Below are 15,857 nucleotides of genomic sequence, written 5' to 3' on the forward strand. Positions count from 1 at the left end.
GGTAGGAGAGCTGCTTGAAGTGTCCTAGAAACTCATCTGCTCCCCCACAAAACTGGCTCTTAACAAGACCTCACCCTGTGCTTTAAGTATTTTGGTAGTGACAGCAAAGCTGAGATTCTCCAAAAATGAAGATGGGCACAAATGAGGGTTGGTTTGGCCTCTCCATGAGGTGAAGTCAGATCCACATGGCCTAACTTCACCTGTGAAAAGTTGGTCATGCCTGTAATCCCAGCATTTGGGGAGGCCAAGGCACGCGGATCACCTGAAGTCAGGAGTTTGAGACCAGCCTGGCCAACATGGTGATATCCTGTCTCTAATAAAAATACAAAAATTAGCTGGGCGAGGTGGCAGGAGCCTGTAATCCCAGCTACTCAGAAGGCTGAGGTAGGAGAATCGCTTGTACCCAGGAGGCGAAGGTTGCGGTGAGCCAAGATTGCGCCATTGCACTCCAGAGCGAGACTCCGTCTCAAAAAAAAAAAAAAAAAAGCAAAATCCCAGAGCAGCAGAGACCTCTTCATGCTTTCTTGGGAAGGGTCCTGTGTGCATCCTTGAGTCTTGGGTATCCATTCCCCAGTCCCTGAACATGTACATGCCCGTGAAGCCTCCAGAAAAGGCTCTGCCAGGACTGTACTTGGCTTTGCGGTGGTCAGCTTCCACCCCGTGTGCTGAAAATGCAGTTTGTAGCTAGACATCACTCAAGCCACGTGCAGCCCCCGGCATTTGTCAGACATCGCAGTGAGCTCATTTCCTTCGCAGACAAGCCTGTGAAAGCTGAATCATGGGAGGACTGGTTGCCGCGCCGCAGTTACCGTGAACTTTGTGATCTCTGACTTGTGACCCAGACCAGCCAACTAGAAGCCAAGTACGTTCTCCAGGAATGTGCCCAGATAGTGGAACTGTCATATTCATTCAGTGCAGTGTCTTCACTGGACAAGGGAGGACAGCACTGCTGAGTGCCCTAACCGCGTAAGAGTGGCTTTTGGCATGAAAGGAAGAAAAATCCAAGCGACACACACAGCCTCTGCCATCTCGTCAAGATGCAGTGATGAGGGCGCACACTGTTGGGTGTCATGTCACATGTGCTGCCCAGAGGCAGGAAGGACAGTGGGTCAAGAGATGAGGTCTATCTGTCATCCTGATCTTGGTTTCAATGAAAGCTTTGCACAGAGATATCCAAGCCTTCAGATTTTGCAAGAATCTCGTGGAAATGTGCAAGGGTTTAAAAATTGGGGTGGGCAGAGGGGTGCATTGGGCAGAAAAGAAATGGATACTGAGACAACACACAGCTGCGAAGCTGAAGGCATGATACCTGGTGCATCACTGCGAAGTTTCCTGTGGGGGGGGCCCTCTGAAACAGAGAGAGAATCCCCGGAGGTTACGATCAGCAAACAAGGAGGAGCCCGGTTAAGTATATTCTTAATTGTTAAAGACATTTGCTTCGATTTAATAATTAAAGGCACTCTTTTTTATTTTGAGATAGAGTCTCTGTCACCCAGGCTGGAGTGCAGGGGTGCGATCTTGGCTCACTGCAACCTCTACGTCCTGGATTCAAGTGATCCCCTTGTCTCAGCCTCCTGAGTAGCTGGGATTACAGGCATGCCCCACGTGCTTGGCTAATTTTTGTATTTTTAGTACAGATGGGGTTGCACTATGTTGGTCAGGCTTGTCTCCAACTCCTGATGTCAATGATCTTCCTACCTTGGCCTCCCAAGGTGCTGGGATTTGGGATTACAGGCATGAACCACCGCACCTGGCATTAAAAGCACCCTTAAGTCAACGTTGCAGTGAATCACCTGACGCCAAGAGCATTTGGTGAGGCTGGTAGATGAAAGGATAAGCAGTTTTTTGATACTCTTGTCACCCAGGATGGAGTGCACTGGCATGATCTATCTCTGCTCACTGCAACCTCCACCTCCCGGGTTCAAGCGATTCTCCTGCCTCAGCCTCCCGAGTAGCTGGGATTACAGGCATGCACCACCATGGCTGGCTAATTTTCATATTTTTATTAGAGACGGAGTTTCACCATGTTGGCCATGCTGGTCTAGAACTCCTGACCTCAAGTGATCCACCCACCTCGGCCTCCCAAAGAGCTGGGATTACAGGTGTGAGCCACTGCACCCGGCCCAGTTTTTTAAATGCAAAGGAAAATGTCTGTCCTTTAGAGCTACTTTTAAGAACCTCCTATAAATCCCATGATTGCATACTGGTTCAGGGAAGTAAAAGCATTTGAGCAAGCTAGTTTGAAAAATCAGTGTTGGAACAGAAGCCAAGAAGTCCCAGGCAAGGAACTTGCAGCCGCCTGTCCCTTGGTTTATGATTACTTGCTCTTCATTAGCTTTCGGGCCTCTAGCAAGAGAGGAGAGGTGGAGGCCTTGTACAGCTCTTGCCGGAGGTAACTGGCAGTGTAGCCAGTGGTAGGTAAGTGGGTCTGGCTTTAGAGAGGGCTTGTGTCGAGATGCGTCTGGCTGATAGAACTTGGTGAAACTCGCACTGCAGTTCCTTCTTGGCTGAGGAGCCAGGCATGCTTACCAACCTCCCTCAGGGCTCTAGTGCCTGATTTTATGTTTTTGTGCACCCAAAAGATGCAGAAGGCAGGACAGACCTTCCACCTGCATTATGTGTGTATTCGTGTCGGAACTGGAAAAAATGGTCTTTTTGTTCCACTCTGCCCTTGGCTGCCCAAGAAGGCTCAAGTGTCTGGGGCAGAACCCACAGGAGGTGTCCAGTGTGTGCTAAAGAATCACTGGGCCGGCCGGGCATGGTGGCTCACACCTGTAACCCCAGCACTTTGGGAGACCGAGGCAGGTGGATCACGAGGTCAGGAGATGGAGACCATCCCAGCCAGTATGGTGAAACCTTGCCACTACTAAAAATACAAAAATTAGCCAGGTGTGGTGGCACGCACCTGTAATCTCAGCTACTTGGGAGGCTGAGGCAGGAGAATCGCTTGAACCTGGGAGGCAAAGGTTGCAGTGAGCCGAGATCGCGCCACTGCACTCCAGCCTGGCAACAGAGCTAGACTCCGTCTAAAAATAAATAATAAAAAAAAAAAATCACTGGGCCTGAGAAAGGGAAGCAGAGACAGCAGTGGGGTAGGGAGTCAGAGTGGCTGTATCCCCATCACTCAGCCCAGCCACTCAGGAGAGGCAGGGGGACTGGTTGCCAGCAGAGCACATCTGAGGGGTTTTTTTTGTTTTGTTTTTTTGTTTTTTTTTTTTGAGACAGAGTCTTGCTCTGAAGGCTGGAGTATAGAGGCTTGATCTTGGCTCACTGCAGCCTCCTCCTCCTGGGTTGCAAAGGAGTCTCCTGTCTCAGCCTCACGAGTAGCTGGGATTACAGGCATCTGCCACCACACCTAGCTGATTTTTGTGTTTTTAGTAGAGATGAGGTTTCACCATGTTGGCCAGGCTGGTCTCGAACTCCTGACCTCAGGTGATCAGCCCACCTCAGCCTCCCAAAGTGCTGGGATTACAGGCGTGAGCCACCGCGCTTTGCCCCAGGAGTCTTCACAGTGAGAACAGCTCTCCTCCACTGACCCCTCAACCCTGGGAGATGTTTCCAGGCCCCTGCTGTACTTTGGGAGCCTAGGCCTGGTTTCTCTCCTATCCATGGGGGACCAACAAGCGCTCACCATGCAGTGAGTGGGGCTTTTCCCCGAAGGCTTGGTGCCCTGCGCCAGCTGCTCTCTTCCCCTTCTCAGAGGGGTTTGGACTTTTCCCTGTCTCAAGCAGTGGTCCCCAAACTCTAGAGGTGATTTCAGATGGCTTCCCGGCATGCCATCTGCTAACTGAACTGGGCCCTGAGAAAGTCATTTCCTTTCCAACTCTTTTTAAACAGGTCTAATTATGATGTCAGAGAGAGTCTATTTGGTGCTAATGGCTGTTGTCACTCCCTTTTTAGTGGAAAAGTAGGCTTCAGGTCTTGGTGATCAAGTTGTGGCCACAATAGCTAGATATTGAACTTGATACTATTTTTATCATATTACTTTCATTGTAACCAGTTGATAGAGGTGATGCTGGTTTAAAAATATAGAGGAGGTATGTTTATTTGCAGTTATATTCATGTATGATTAAAACTGTTAAAAGATCAAGTCATTGGTATTAAAGGTAGTACGAGGCTCAGCACATGGCTGTGGTGGTATGAGAATGAAGCGGGGGAAATATCTAGGACCTGAGGGATAAGGGTTCACTCTGCCTCGTGCTGTCCTAGACACTGGAGATTTTTTTTTTTTGAGACCGAGTTTTGGTCTGTCACCCAGGCTGGAGTGCAGTGGCGCGATCTCGGCTCACTATAACCTCTGCCTCCCAGGTTCAAGCGATTCTCCTGCCTAAGCCCCCCGAGTAGCTGGGATTACAGGCGCGCCCCACCACACCTGGCTAATTTTTGTGTTTTTAGTAGAGACGGGGTTTCACCATGTTGGTCAGGCTGGCCTTGAACTCCCAACCTCAGGTGATCTGCCTGCGTTGGCCTCCCAAAGTGCTGGGATTAAGGGGTGAGCCACTGCACCCAGCCTGGGCAGGATTCTTTAGGGAAAGTTGACCAGATTCTCCCATAGATGGGATGTGGGGTATAAAGGAGACCAAAACGTTAAGAAGGACCATGAGGTTTGTGATCTGAATTGTTGGCAACTTCATCATTTTAGCTGCTGAGCTGGAGAGAGGAGCCAGTTTGGGGGTGAAGAGTTTCAGTCAGGGCTTGGGGTGCAGCATGTTTGGTGTGAGCTGCCTATTAGACATCCATGTGGGAACGGGAGGGTGGTCTGAGGTTCTAGGAAGAAGCTAGGGCTTCTCAGAGATGAACTGAGGAGTCATTAGATATAGATGGAATTCTAAAGCGCCAAGATTAGTTGAGACCTCTCACCTAGAGCTGGGGAGAGATGAAAAGAGAACTAAGGCCGTGCAGTGGCCCATGCCTGTAATCCCAGCACTTGGGGAGGCTGAGGTGGGTGGATCACAAGGTCAGGAGTTCAAGGTCAGCCTGGGCAACATGGTGCAACCCCGTCTCTACTAAAAATATAAAAATAGGCCAAAAATAGCTTGAACTGGGAGGCAGAGGTTGCAGTGAGCTCAGATAGCGCTACTGCACTCCAGCCTGGGCAACAGAGCAAGACTCTGTCTCAAAAGAGAACTAAGTTGATACCCTGGGGCGGTCTGGTGGCAAGCAGGTTTTGAGGTGAGGGATCAGCAGAGGAGAGGAAGAGGGACAACCCCACAGGTTGGGGGACAAGCAGGTGTGGATGGTGTCGGGGAAGTCCAGGGAAGCAAGTGAATTAGGCCAGAGGCATAATGGGCTGTGTCACGTGCTGCTGCCCTGTCAGGGGACCTCTGGCCATTAGTGTCACCCATGGGAGGCTTCTGGGAGAGTGATGGGTGGGGGCGAGGGGAACCAGCAACTCTTCACATACAGTTTTTTTTTTTGAGACCGAGTCTCACTCTGTCACCCAGGCTGGACTGCAACCTCTGTCTCCCGGTTTTAAGCCATTCTTGTGCCTCAGCCTCCTGAGTAGCTGGGACTACAGGCATGCACCACCACACCTGGCTAATTTTTATATTTTTTGGTAGAGACAGGGTTTCGGCATTCACATCCAGTTTTGTAGTAAGGGTAGCAAGGTAGACATGGGGCTAAGAGGTTATTCCATTTGCTGATGGAGCAAATGAAAGAGAAAACCTTGCAAAGTAAGGATTTTTGGAGCTATGTGCTTGAGAGTGAACAAGAGGGTCGGGTCCAATGGAGGTGTTGGCCTCGGTTGGTGCCAGAGGGTTCAGCACAGAAATGGAAAAAAATAGAAGTGTACAGAGGTAGGGTGATGAGGCAGTGGGAGCTTGTGCACGTTTCATGATCATTTCTGCTTTTGAGTTAAGTAGGAAGTAAGGTCCCCAGCTGAGAGAGAGAATGGGGAGGAGCGATCATAAGTTCAAAGAAAAAGTGAAAAGCAGCAGAGAGTGAGAAGATGAGGGAGGGGTGTGGGAGGACCCCTGAGCAAGGCCTCCTCTGTGGGAAAAGGTGGAGAGTGGGTTTTGGGTTTTTTGAGACAGGGTCTCACTCTGTCCATCCAGGGTAAGTGCATTGGCTAGATCATGGCTCACTGCAGCCTTGACCTCTGGGGCTCCACTGATCCTCCCACCTCAGCCTCCTGAGTAGCTGGGATTTTAGGTGTGCGCCATCCCACCTGGCTGATTTTTGTTTGTTTTTTGTAGAGATGGGGTCTTGCTGCTCTTGAACTCCTGAGCTCAAAGCGATTCACCTGCCTTGGCCTCCCAAAGTGCTGGGATTATAGGTGTGAGTCCCGTGCCCGGCCAAGCTTGAGTTTCATTTGGGTCGTGCTTTCACCAAATGATTGCAGCAATGCAAGAGGGGGTACCGGATGTTGAGGATGCGCGATGGGGGTTACCAGACAGCTGGTTTGGAGCTGGGTCAGAGGCTGATGGCATTGATGGAGTGAAGACCCCGTTGGGGACAGAGCCAAAGAAAGGTGGCACCAGGCAGAAAATGAGATGCCTGAGGGTCAAATTGTGAGGACTCCTAGGAGCACTGGTTAGCCCGGTAGAAGCAGCAGGATCACCCAGAGGGTCAAGGAACCGAGAGGCTGCGTCGCCCATCTGGATGTTGAAATCATGGAGAACTGTGAGGAGTGGTGTGGGAGACAGGAAGCCCGGAGCTAAAACCTCCAGGGAGCCAATTGGGATTGATGGACAGGGTGGTGGAAGCAGCCCTTGGGAGCAGGGGGGACCCCCAAGGTACCAGAGGCATGGGAGAGAAAACAGCCCCCACTCCAGTGACAGCAGGAATTCTCAGCGGGGTGGCAGTCGTACCCTCCCATCTCTAGAGGACTTCTGGCAACATCTAGAGACATTTTTGGTTGTCACATTGCAGGATGGTGGGGGACTACTACAGCCGGTGGGTAGAGGCCAGGAATGTAAGCACCTGCTACTTTTCAGGGATCTTTTTCCTTCTGATGGGGAATGTTGGACAGCCCCCATACCCGAGAATAATGCAGCCCAGATGGCAGCAGTGCTGAGGGGGAGAAAGGAGGAGCAGAGCATGTCAGGAAGGAGGTGAAGTGGCGGGGAAGTGGTGTTGCAGCTTCAATGGATGCCATGAAGACTCACTGATGCAATGAAGGAGGGGCTGGAGGAGACAGTGGGGATAGCCTCTTCTCCTCACCCAGAGGACCGGATGGGAGATGGTCGATCGTTAAAGGATCTAGAAGGTAAGCTGCTACCAGGCAAGACAGGGCCCGGGTCTGATCTGGGCCATCCTCAGTGCCTGGCCCACACTAAGCTTAGTGATTAAGGAGAAGCAGGAATAAACTACAGAAGGGAGTGGCGGCTGTGGGCACAAGGGGCATTTGCAGGCCGAAGGGAGCCCGAGCCCCCAGTGCTTTTCTCTGGCCTGAGAGACGGGGTCCTCCCGGGCCACAGGCTCCTCACCTGAGCTTGCTCTTGAGTGCGTTCACCTCGCGGCCCATGGCCTCGTTGCTCTCCGTGGCCTCATCCAGCTCCCGCTGCAGCTTCCTGCGGTTGGCGTTGATGCGCTGGGACTCCTCCTCTGCCTCCTCCAGCTGCCTCTTGAGCTGCTTGACCCTGGCATTGCCTTTCTCTGCCTGTCGCGGAGAGGTGGAGGGGTGGTTAGGGGAGGCCGACTGGGGGCTGGGGGCTCGGGGCTCGGGGGAGGCTGGGTGGCGGGGGCTACCTGCTCCTTGTACTGCTCGGCCATCTTGCGCTCGTCCTCCACCTGCAGCAAGATTTCCTTCAGCTTCTTATCTTTCTGCTTCAGCGACTTGGTGGCCGCCTGTTTCTCTCTGCAAACAGCAAGGAAAACAGGTGGTTTCAGCGGAGGGTGGCACCCCTTGCAGCTGGTGTGTCACCCGGAGGTGGGCATCTTGAGTGCTTTCCTGAGCCCCGTATCTGGACTTCTCTCAACAATCAGTCAGATGGTGGAATAGTATTCAGCCATGAAAAGGAATAAAGTATCAATGCATGCCACAGCATGGATGAGCCTGGAATTCTTGCCAAGTGAAAGAAGACACATAGCAGACGACATAGTGTATGATTCCATTGATATCAAGTGTCCAGAATAGATAAATTCATAGAGACAGAAAGTAGATTACAGTTGCCAGGGACTGAAGGGAGTGGTTACAGGGCATGGGGTTTCTATTTTTTTTGCGGGGAGGAGACAAGGTCTTGCTCTGTGACCCAGGTTGGAGTGCAGTGGTGCTCCAATGCCTGCTCTTCACCCTAGTTCATAGTTCACTGCAGCCTTGAACTCCTGGCTCAAGCAGTCCTCCCACCTCAGCCTCCCAAGTAGCTGGGACTACAGGCTTACACCAGCATGCTCAGACTTTTAGAAGTTTTTCATAGAAACAGAGTCTCTGGCCAGGCGTGGTGGCTCACGCCTGTAATCCCAGTACTTTGGGAGGCCGAGGCGGGCAGATCACCTGTGGTCAGGAGTTCGAGACCAGCCTGGCCAACATGGTGAAACCCCATCCCTACTAAAAAATAAAATTACTAGCTGGGTATGGTGGTGTGCACCTGTAATCCCAGCTACTTGGGAGGGTGAGGCAGGAGAATTGCTTGAAGCCAGGAGGCGGAGGTTGCAGTGAGCTGAGATCGCACCACTGCACACCAACCTGGGAAACAGAGTGAGACTATGTCTCCAAAAAAAAAAAAAAAAGTCTTGCTATGCTGCCCAGACTGGTCTCGAACTCCTGGACTCAAGTGCTGCTCCCACCTACCTCAGCCTCCCAAAGTGCCGGGATTATGGGCATGAACTACCACATCTAGCCTGGGGTTTCTGTTTGAGCTGATGAAAATGTTCTCAAAATGACTGTGGTGATCGTTTTTACATGTTTGTGAATATATGAATAGCCCTTGAATTATACACTTCAAATGGGTGCATTGCAGGGTGTGCGAATTACTGAAAAAGCTGCTAGAAGAGAATGGGTGAGAATCCTTAGAATCCAATGGTAAGAAATGTGCTGTGATCATATGCCTCATTCGACCCATAATTAAGAAGGCTTCCAGTGTGTGTACCGAATGGGTTGCCGGTTGGACTTTTGTTTTTTGGGGTTTTTTTTGTGTGTGTATGTGTGTGGTAGGGTCCCACTCTGTCACCCAGGCTGCAGTGCAGTGGCACAATCTCGGCTCACTGCAGTCTCCACGTGTCACGTTGGAGTGATTCTCCTGCCTCAGTCTCCTGAGTAGCTGGGATTATAGGCATGTGCCACCACACCCAGCTAATTTTTGGTACAGACAGGGTTTCACCATGTTGGCCAGGCCGGTCTCAAACTCCTGACCTCAAGTGATCCACCTGCCTCAGCCTCCCAAATTGCTGGGATTACAGGCATTACAGGCGTGAGCCACCGTGTCCAGCCTGGTTGGATTTTTGGTCCGTCAGCATGCTATCCCTGCAGAGGCTGGGAAAAGTCACATGTACTGCTGGGAAGGCAAGTTAATGTCAGGAGGACCATGGAGATGCTAAGAGCAGCTCACACTTTAGGTGCTTGCCCTAGGCCAGGCACCACCAGGGCACTTTGCTGTGTTTACATTCAGTTCTCACAACATACCTGCACTGTAGGCATCACAGAGCTTGCTTCTTAGAAGCCAGAACTGATGCTGGAAGAGGTTCCCTGATTTCACTATGACTCCTGCTGTCCATCACCCCCCTGCAAACTGGGTTCGGAACTCCAGACCTGCATACCTGGCCTCCTGCTCGACCTGCTCCTCCAGCTGTGCAATCTTGGCCTCCAGCGCCGCGATGGTGGACTTGAACTTGGACTTGACGGCCCCCTCCATCTCCTGGAGCTTGCTCCGGAGCTCCTTGTTCTGCCGCTCAAGCTGCTGCCGGGCACTCTCATTCTTCTGGGCCGTGCTGCGCTCTGTGGCCAGCTCGTTGCTGAGCTGCTCGGCCTGGGGAGGAGAGTGAAGGCCATGAGGTGGACTCAGGGAAGCCCAAGACAGTGCACTGAGACCATGCCTCTTCCTGCCTTGTTTGGCCTCTGCACGAGTCCCTTGATCCCGGGCACCCTGTCCTCTCCTTCATCCTGTAAAACTCCACTGAAGAGCTTCTTCCAGGCCGGGCGTGGTGGCGCACACCTGTAATCCCAGCACTTTTGGAAGCAGAGGCAGGCAGATCACTTGAGGTCAGGAGTTCGAGACCTGCCTGGCCAACATGGTGAAACCCCGTCTCTATTAAAAATACAAAAATTAGCCGGGCAGTGGTGGCACGTGCGTATAGTCCCAGCTACTTGGGAGGTTGAAGCAGGAAAATCCCTTGAACTTGGGAGGCAGAGGTTGCAGTGAGCCAAGACTGCGCCACTGCACTCCAGCCTGGGCGACAGAGTGAGACCCTGTCTCCAAAAAAAAGAGGTGCTTCCACAAGTGTCACAGTGCCACCCAGGCTGAGCGAGTGACTTGTCCCTTGCTTTCTCTGTCCTGGAGTCGCCTGGAGAACGATGCCTGTTCACCCTACACCACAAGGGGCTGCAGGTCACAGGATGGTCCCTAGTGCCCACCATGTAACTAGCGCTCAGTGACATCACCAAGGGCTCACTGGATAAGGTCAGAGCTTCAGCTAGGGGAAAACGCAATGAAAGAGCATCCCAAGGCCAGGACTCCAGGGATGGCCGTGAGGTACAGGGAGCCAGCCAGGCCGTGGCTGGAAAATGAGACACTGCAGCGTGGAGAGGGGTATTCTGAAGACAGCAGCCTGGGCACTGGTGTAAGGGCCCTGGATCTCTACTCTCAGGCCCCACCACCCTCTTGTCCCTCAGTCCAGGGCTTGCATACAAGAAGCCGCCACGCATGTGTTGACTGGTGCAGGATCCTGCTGCAGGAGAGACAGTAGGCAGCGTGACTGTGGTGTCCAGGCGGCCCTCACCTGCTGTGTGGCTTTGCGGACCCGGTCGCTCATGGCCTCCATGTTGCCCTGCTCCTCCTCCAGCTCCTCCTCCAGCTGGGCGATCCGGGCCTCCAGGCGGCGCTTCTCGTCCTGGAGTGCGTTCCTGGGGGAAGGGCAGCCATGGTGGAGGCCTCTACCCTCCCCCGCCTTAAAAGATGCCCCCTCCTTGGAGTCATGCCTCAGGGGGATTGCCCTCATCATCTAATGGGTGAAACTGAGGCTTGGAGAGGATTAGAAGACTCATCTATAGTTAAAACAGCCAGGAAGTGGACAGCCGGGACTCAGGCCGGGTCTGTGTCAGCAAAGCTGGGATTGGGATGGGGACCAGCACACTCCTCTCTGACTCTTCCTGGCCTCCCCTTCTCCCCACACAGCTACTTATTGGGAATGAATGAAAGCAGCCACACCCCCAAACAGAGGCATGAAAGCGCTGAGGGAAAACCTAACCACATGGGTCTGTCCCCAGTCTCAGAGAATGCTTTGTCAGCAGCAGCATTGAAATGGGGGTCCGGGGCCAGGCACGGTGGCTCACACCTGTAATCACAGCACTTTGGGAGGCCAAGGTAGGAGGATCATCTAAGGTCAGGAGTTCAAGACTAGCCTGGCCAACATGGTGAAACCCCACCTCTACTAAAAATATAAAAATTAGCCAGACATAGTGGTACACACCTGTAGTCTCAGCTACTCGGAAGGCTGAGGCAGGAGAATTGCTTGAACCTGGGAGGTGGAGGTTGCAGTGAGCCAAAATTGTGCCACTGCCCTCCAGCCTGGGTGACAGAATGAAACTCTGTCTCGAAAAAATTTAAAAAATAAAATGGGGGTCGAGGATGCTGCCTGTCCCCCCATCCTCCGCTTCAGAGCCCTCTTCCTCCATTCAGTTTCCTACCTTCCCGACAGGCTACTGGCCAGCTCCTCTGCCAGTTCCTCCTTCTCGAGGTCCGCTTGTTTGCGAGCCCTCTCAGCTGCCGCGAGGTCCTAGGTGGGAGGGAGGAAGCCTGCTGTCTGCCAGGGAAAGGCCAAGCCCCACCAAGAGTCCACCCTGCCTCCTCAGCCACCCTTGAAAGTACATGTTCTTCCTCTGAGCTCAGGGGAGGCCCCGTGAATACATAGAGGAGGGAAGCGTGTGTCTTTCTAGACAGGTGGACCCCACAGGAGGATGAAATGAAATCTGGGAATGCACAGACTGGAGCTGCCAAGGGGTGCTACCGTGACACCCGCATCTGAGGCTCTCCTAGCAAGGCGAGGCTTTACCTCTTGTAGCTGCATGAGGTCTGCTTCCAAGCTCTTGGCTTTCTTCTCATTCTCTTTGGCTGTGGCAAAGATCTCATCTCTGGAGGCACGGGCGTCTTCCAGCTCTCTTTGAAAGTCCTTCATCTGAGCCTGCATGAGTCAACAGGAAGGACAAGCTCAGATGTCCTTACTCCCCCAAGTTCTGCTGCCCAATTCAGCTTTGCACACCCACCCCTTGGATTTTCTGCAATTGACCACAAAGAAGTTCCCATTGCACGAGCATGGCCCTCAGTTCCAGGTGGCTGGTGGTGGGCTGGGAGCACCATTCTGGGTGGGCTCCACAGACCTGCCTGAGAAGCGGAGCCCCTGATGTGATCTGAGGGCAGTGGCCAAATAACTAATAATGCTGCCCTACCCAGGGCAGGAGACAGCCACCAAATCCCGAATGGTGCCAGAAAAACCCCAGCTGAACCCACACCAATGGCAGGTGCAGGCTTGCTTCCTGGAGCCTGCTCTGCTGACTTTGGTGGCCTGAGGGGAACTGTGCCCTCCCTCCACCCATGCCCCGATCTCCTAGCGTCACCCACCTGCAGTTTGCGTAGCTGCTTGATGGCTTCCTCCCTCCCCTTGATGGCAGAGTCGGCCTGAAGCTCCAGGTCTTTCAGGTCCCCTTCCAGCTTCTTCTTCGCTGCAGCTGCCAGGGCACGTTGCTTTCGCTCGTCTTCCAGTTCCGTCTCATATTCGTGAAGCTGGGCGAGGAAGAGAGATGTGTGCTGCCCCACTTGCCCCTGGGAGGTCCTTTGGCTCACCTAGGAAGCACGTCACTGCACCCCTTCCCCAGCACAGCCCCCCTGTGAGGTGGGCATCTCATCCCCAGTTGCAGATGAGAAAACAGAATCGCACCGGCCATGGGTGGCTCATGTCTGTAATCCCAGCACTTTGGGAGGCCAACAGGAGAATGGATCACTTGAGGCCAGGAGTTCAAGACCAGCCTGGCCAACATGGTGAAACCTTGTCTCCACTGAAAAAAAAAAAAAAAATTAGCTGGGTATGGTGGCATGAGCCTGTAATCCAAGCTACTCGGGAGGCTGAGGCAGGAGGTCTCCACCTCCTGCAGTGAGCTGAGATTACGCCACTGCACTCCAGCCTGGGCGACAGAGCGAGACTGTTTCAAAAAAAAAAAAAGAAAACAAAGTTTCCACACCGACCATGAGAGTGGTGATAGGAATGAAAAAGGCCACCCGACCTCCCTCTGCTGGCCTCCCCGGCAGCACGCACCTGTCTCTGCAGTTGCCTTCTCTTCTCCTCATTCTGCTCGTCCCGGGCTTGGAGATCCCTCTCAAACTGGCCCTTGAGCGCCTGCATGTTGACTTCCAGCCGCAGTTTGGCGTCCTCCGTGGCCTGCAGCTCGTCCTCCAGCTCTTCCAGCTGCGTCTTCATCTCCTCCATCTGGGTCTCCAGGGCCCGCTTGGACTTCTCCAGCTCATGGACCTGCCGGCAGAGCGGGCAGCCCCATTCTATGAGGCTCAACTTCATGAAGACGATTGAGAAACCCACCGTGAGTGGCACCTCAGGAGGTCAGGGAGGTGGCTTTGGCCTCCCACAGGATGCATGGCCGGGACTCAAGATGGCCCCTGAGAGCTCAGACCCCAGCCTTATCCTCGGACCCCCCAACTCAGACCCATCCTCGACTGCCATTCTTAGCCCCTCCCAGCCCCTGCCCCAGTCCAAAAACCTCCTTCCATTTCCGATGATAGTTCGCTATGAAAAAAGCCAGGAGCTAGCCTCGCATGGACTGGTGAATGGCACAGAGGGTGGGCGGGCGAAACATGGACGAGAAAAACCACCCAGAGCCACTTACGTTCTTGCCCACGTCATCCTTGGAGCTGACCAGGTCTTCCATTTCGGCTTTGAGCATTTTGTTTGTCCGCTCGAGTTCCTCTTTGGCTTCCAAGGCCTCTTCAAGGGCCCGAGCCAGGGACAGGGCCTTGGTTTCCTTCTCCCTGGCTTCTGCCTCAGCTCTGTCCCTCTCATCCGCATATTTGGAAGAGATGTTTTTCTCCTCGGCTAACAACTATAACACAAGACCCAGAGGTGACTTCTAGGCATATCCGGGGTCAGCGTCACTGAATTGTAAATACCGGAGGAAGCCCTGTGTCCTACTGAATGTATTGAGGTGCAGGTGTAAGCAATGTAGATTAGCTATGGGAATAATTTATATAATCATCTGGCGTTCTGACTTCTACATCAACCTTATGCAGAGCCAGAAATCAGCTGACTTGTTTTTTTTGTTGGTTTGTGTGTTTGTTTGTTTTAGATGGAGTCTCACTTTGTCACCCAGGCTGGAGTGCAATGGTGCAGTCTTGGTTCACTGCAACCTCCGCCTCGTGGGTTCAAGTGATTCTCCTGCCTCAGCCTCCAGAGTAGTTGGGATTACAGGTGCCCACCACCACACCTGGCTAATTTTTGTATTTTAAGTAGAGACGTGGTTCTGCCATGTTGACCAGGCTGGTCTCGAACTCCTGACCTCAAGTGAGCCTCCTGCCTCGGCCTCCCAAAGCACGGAGATTACAGGTGTGAGCCACCACACCTGGCCAAATCCTTGTGCTTCGAAACCACTAGACCTGCCCACGTTGCTTAGAGCACACTGAGGTCAAAGTGACATTTAAAGCTGCCAGAAGCTAGTTATTAGTTTGTTTCATGGCCACAAGTAGCTATTAATATCTCACAAAAGTATCCTAAGAGCCTCAGTAGGGAAATGGTAAGCATGGGTGGCCCTGCACACATCTCTCTGCTTGGAGAAGCAACTCAGAGAACATTCCATGCTCACGTTAATCTCATCTTCAGAGAGAACAGAGCAGATTATAAATTGTAACATCCAAAAGCCAAACTTCCAGTATTCAGCAAAGACAGGGACCTCTAAATGGCACAGTCAACACAAAAATCCCACACTATGTGTGCCACTGCACTACACTCTATGTGACAGGAAAATAAAAGCAACCTCAGGCCTTCAACCAGATAACGAAGCATTGAAGATGAGCCGACAGCCCAGAGGAGAGGTAGCTGATGGGAAGAGGAGAAACTGGGATGTTATCTAGAATCCTGACACTAGGAGGCCAGTCAGGGAGGGGTAGGGAACCTGCAGGCATCTGGCATTTAGCCTCACTGTACAATCCTCATTTTATTTATTTTTGAGACAGGGTTTTCACTCTGTCACTCAGGCTGGGGTGTAGTGGCGCAATCTTGGCTCACTGCAACCTCCACCCCACCCTGGGTTCAAGCGATTCTCCTGCCTCAGCTTCCAGAGTAGCAGGGATTACAGGCGTGCGCCACCACGCCTGGCTAATTTTGCTATTTTTAGTAGAGACAAAGTTGCACCATGTTGGCCAGGCTGGTCTCAAACCCCTGACCTCAAGTGATCCACCTGCCTCAGCCTCCCAAAGTGCTAGGATTATAGGCGTGAGCCACCGTGCCTGGCCTCTCAAACTGATTTTTAGAATAACCCTGAGTCACTTGTAAACTAAATCATATTTACTAAATAATAATGTATCTTAAAAGTTGGTATTTAGGGGTTTGGGTCATACAGGGGTCTGCATTTATCGTACAATTAAGATTTGTGAATCTCATCACATGTAAGTTTTACCCCAAAAGAAGCAAAATTGTGTTTAAAAATAAACTCTAATTAATATGCAATGTTGAGGTTTGGAAGGGGAAATGTACTGACATCT

The 15,857-nt window shown here is 52.3% G+C and overlaps 2 protein-coding genes across 12 annotated transcripts in view; one reads left to right on the top strand and one right to left on the bottom strand.

Moving 5' to 3' along the window:
• Positions 1 to 15,857, top strand: part of NDE1 (nudE neurodevelopment protein 1) — an 81,163-nt gene that overhangs the window by 64,270 nt on the left and 1,036 nt on the right. For 3 of the 6 annotated variants that reach the window (XM_055365718.2, XM_063699590.1, XM_055365723.2), the window contains one exon: positions 6,939 to 7,193. The exons of 1 other annotated variant lie outside the window; for it this stretch is intronic. Coding sequence is in view for 1 of the 5 variants with exons in the window: in XM_055365724.2 (XP_055221699.1) it covers positions 6,939 to 6,956 (18 nt within the window). In the remaining 4 variants the exon portion in view is untranslated. Of the gene's footprint in view, positions 1 to 6,938; positions 7,211 to 15,857 lie in introns of those variants that run through there. 2 more of the 6 variants (XR_010131340.1, XM_055365724.2) reach the window with 2 other exon arrangements.
• The window catches only part of MYH11 (myosin heavy chain 11), a 160,237-nt gene that overhangs the window by 4,345 nt on the left and 140,035 nt on the right, over positions 1 to 15,857 (bottom strand). For 4 of the 6 annotated variants that reach the window (XM_031002889.3, XM_055365702.2, XM_063699582.1 and 1 more), the window contains 9 exons: positions 13,991 to 14,203; positions 13,408 to 13,620; positions 12,717 to 12,878; positions 12,151 to 12,279; positions 11,786 to 11,874; positions 10,879 to 11,002; positions 9,700 to 9,908; positions 7,693 to 7,801; positions 7,431 to 7,603 (listed from right to left, as the gene is read on the bottom strand). In XM_031002889.3, the coding sequence (XP_030858749.2) occupies positions 7,431 to 7,603; positions 7,693 to 7,801; positions 9,700 to 9,908; positions 10,879 to 11,002; positions 11,786 to 11,874; positions 12,151 to 12,279; positions 12,717 to 12,878; positions 13,408 to 13,620; positions 13,991 to 14,203 (1,421 nt within the window). Of the gene's footprint in view, positions 1 to 1,309; positions 1,349 to 7,430; positions 7,604 to 7,692; positions 7,802 to 9,699; positions 9,909 to 10,878; positions 11,003 to 11,785; positions 11,875 to 12,150; positions 12,280 to 12,716; positions 12,879 to 13,407; positions 13,621 to 13,990; positions 14,204 to 15,857 lie in introns of all 6 variants that reach the window. The other 2 variants (XM_055365704.2, XM_055365703.2) reach the window with 1 other exon arrangement.

This window comes from Gorilla gorilla, chromosome 18, assembly GCF_029281585.2.
Source record: "Gorilla gorilla gorilla isolate KB3781 chromosome 18, NHGRI_mGorGor1-v2.1_pri, whole genome shotgun sequence".
NCBI lineage: Eukaryota > Metazoa > Chordata > Mammalia > Primates > Hominidae > Gorilla > Gorilla gorilla.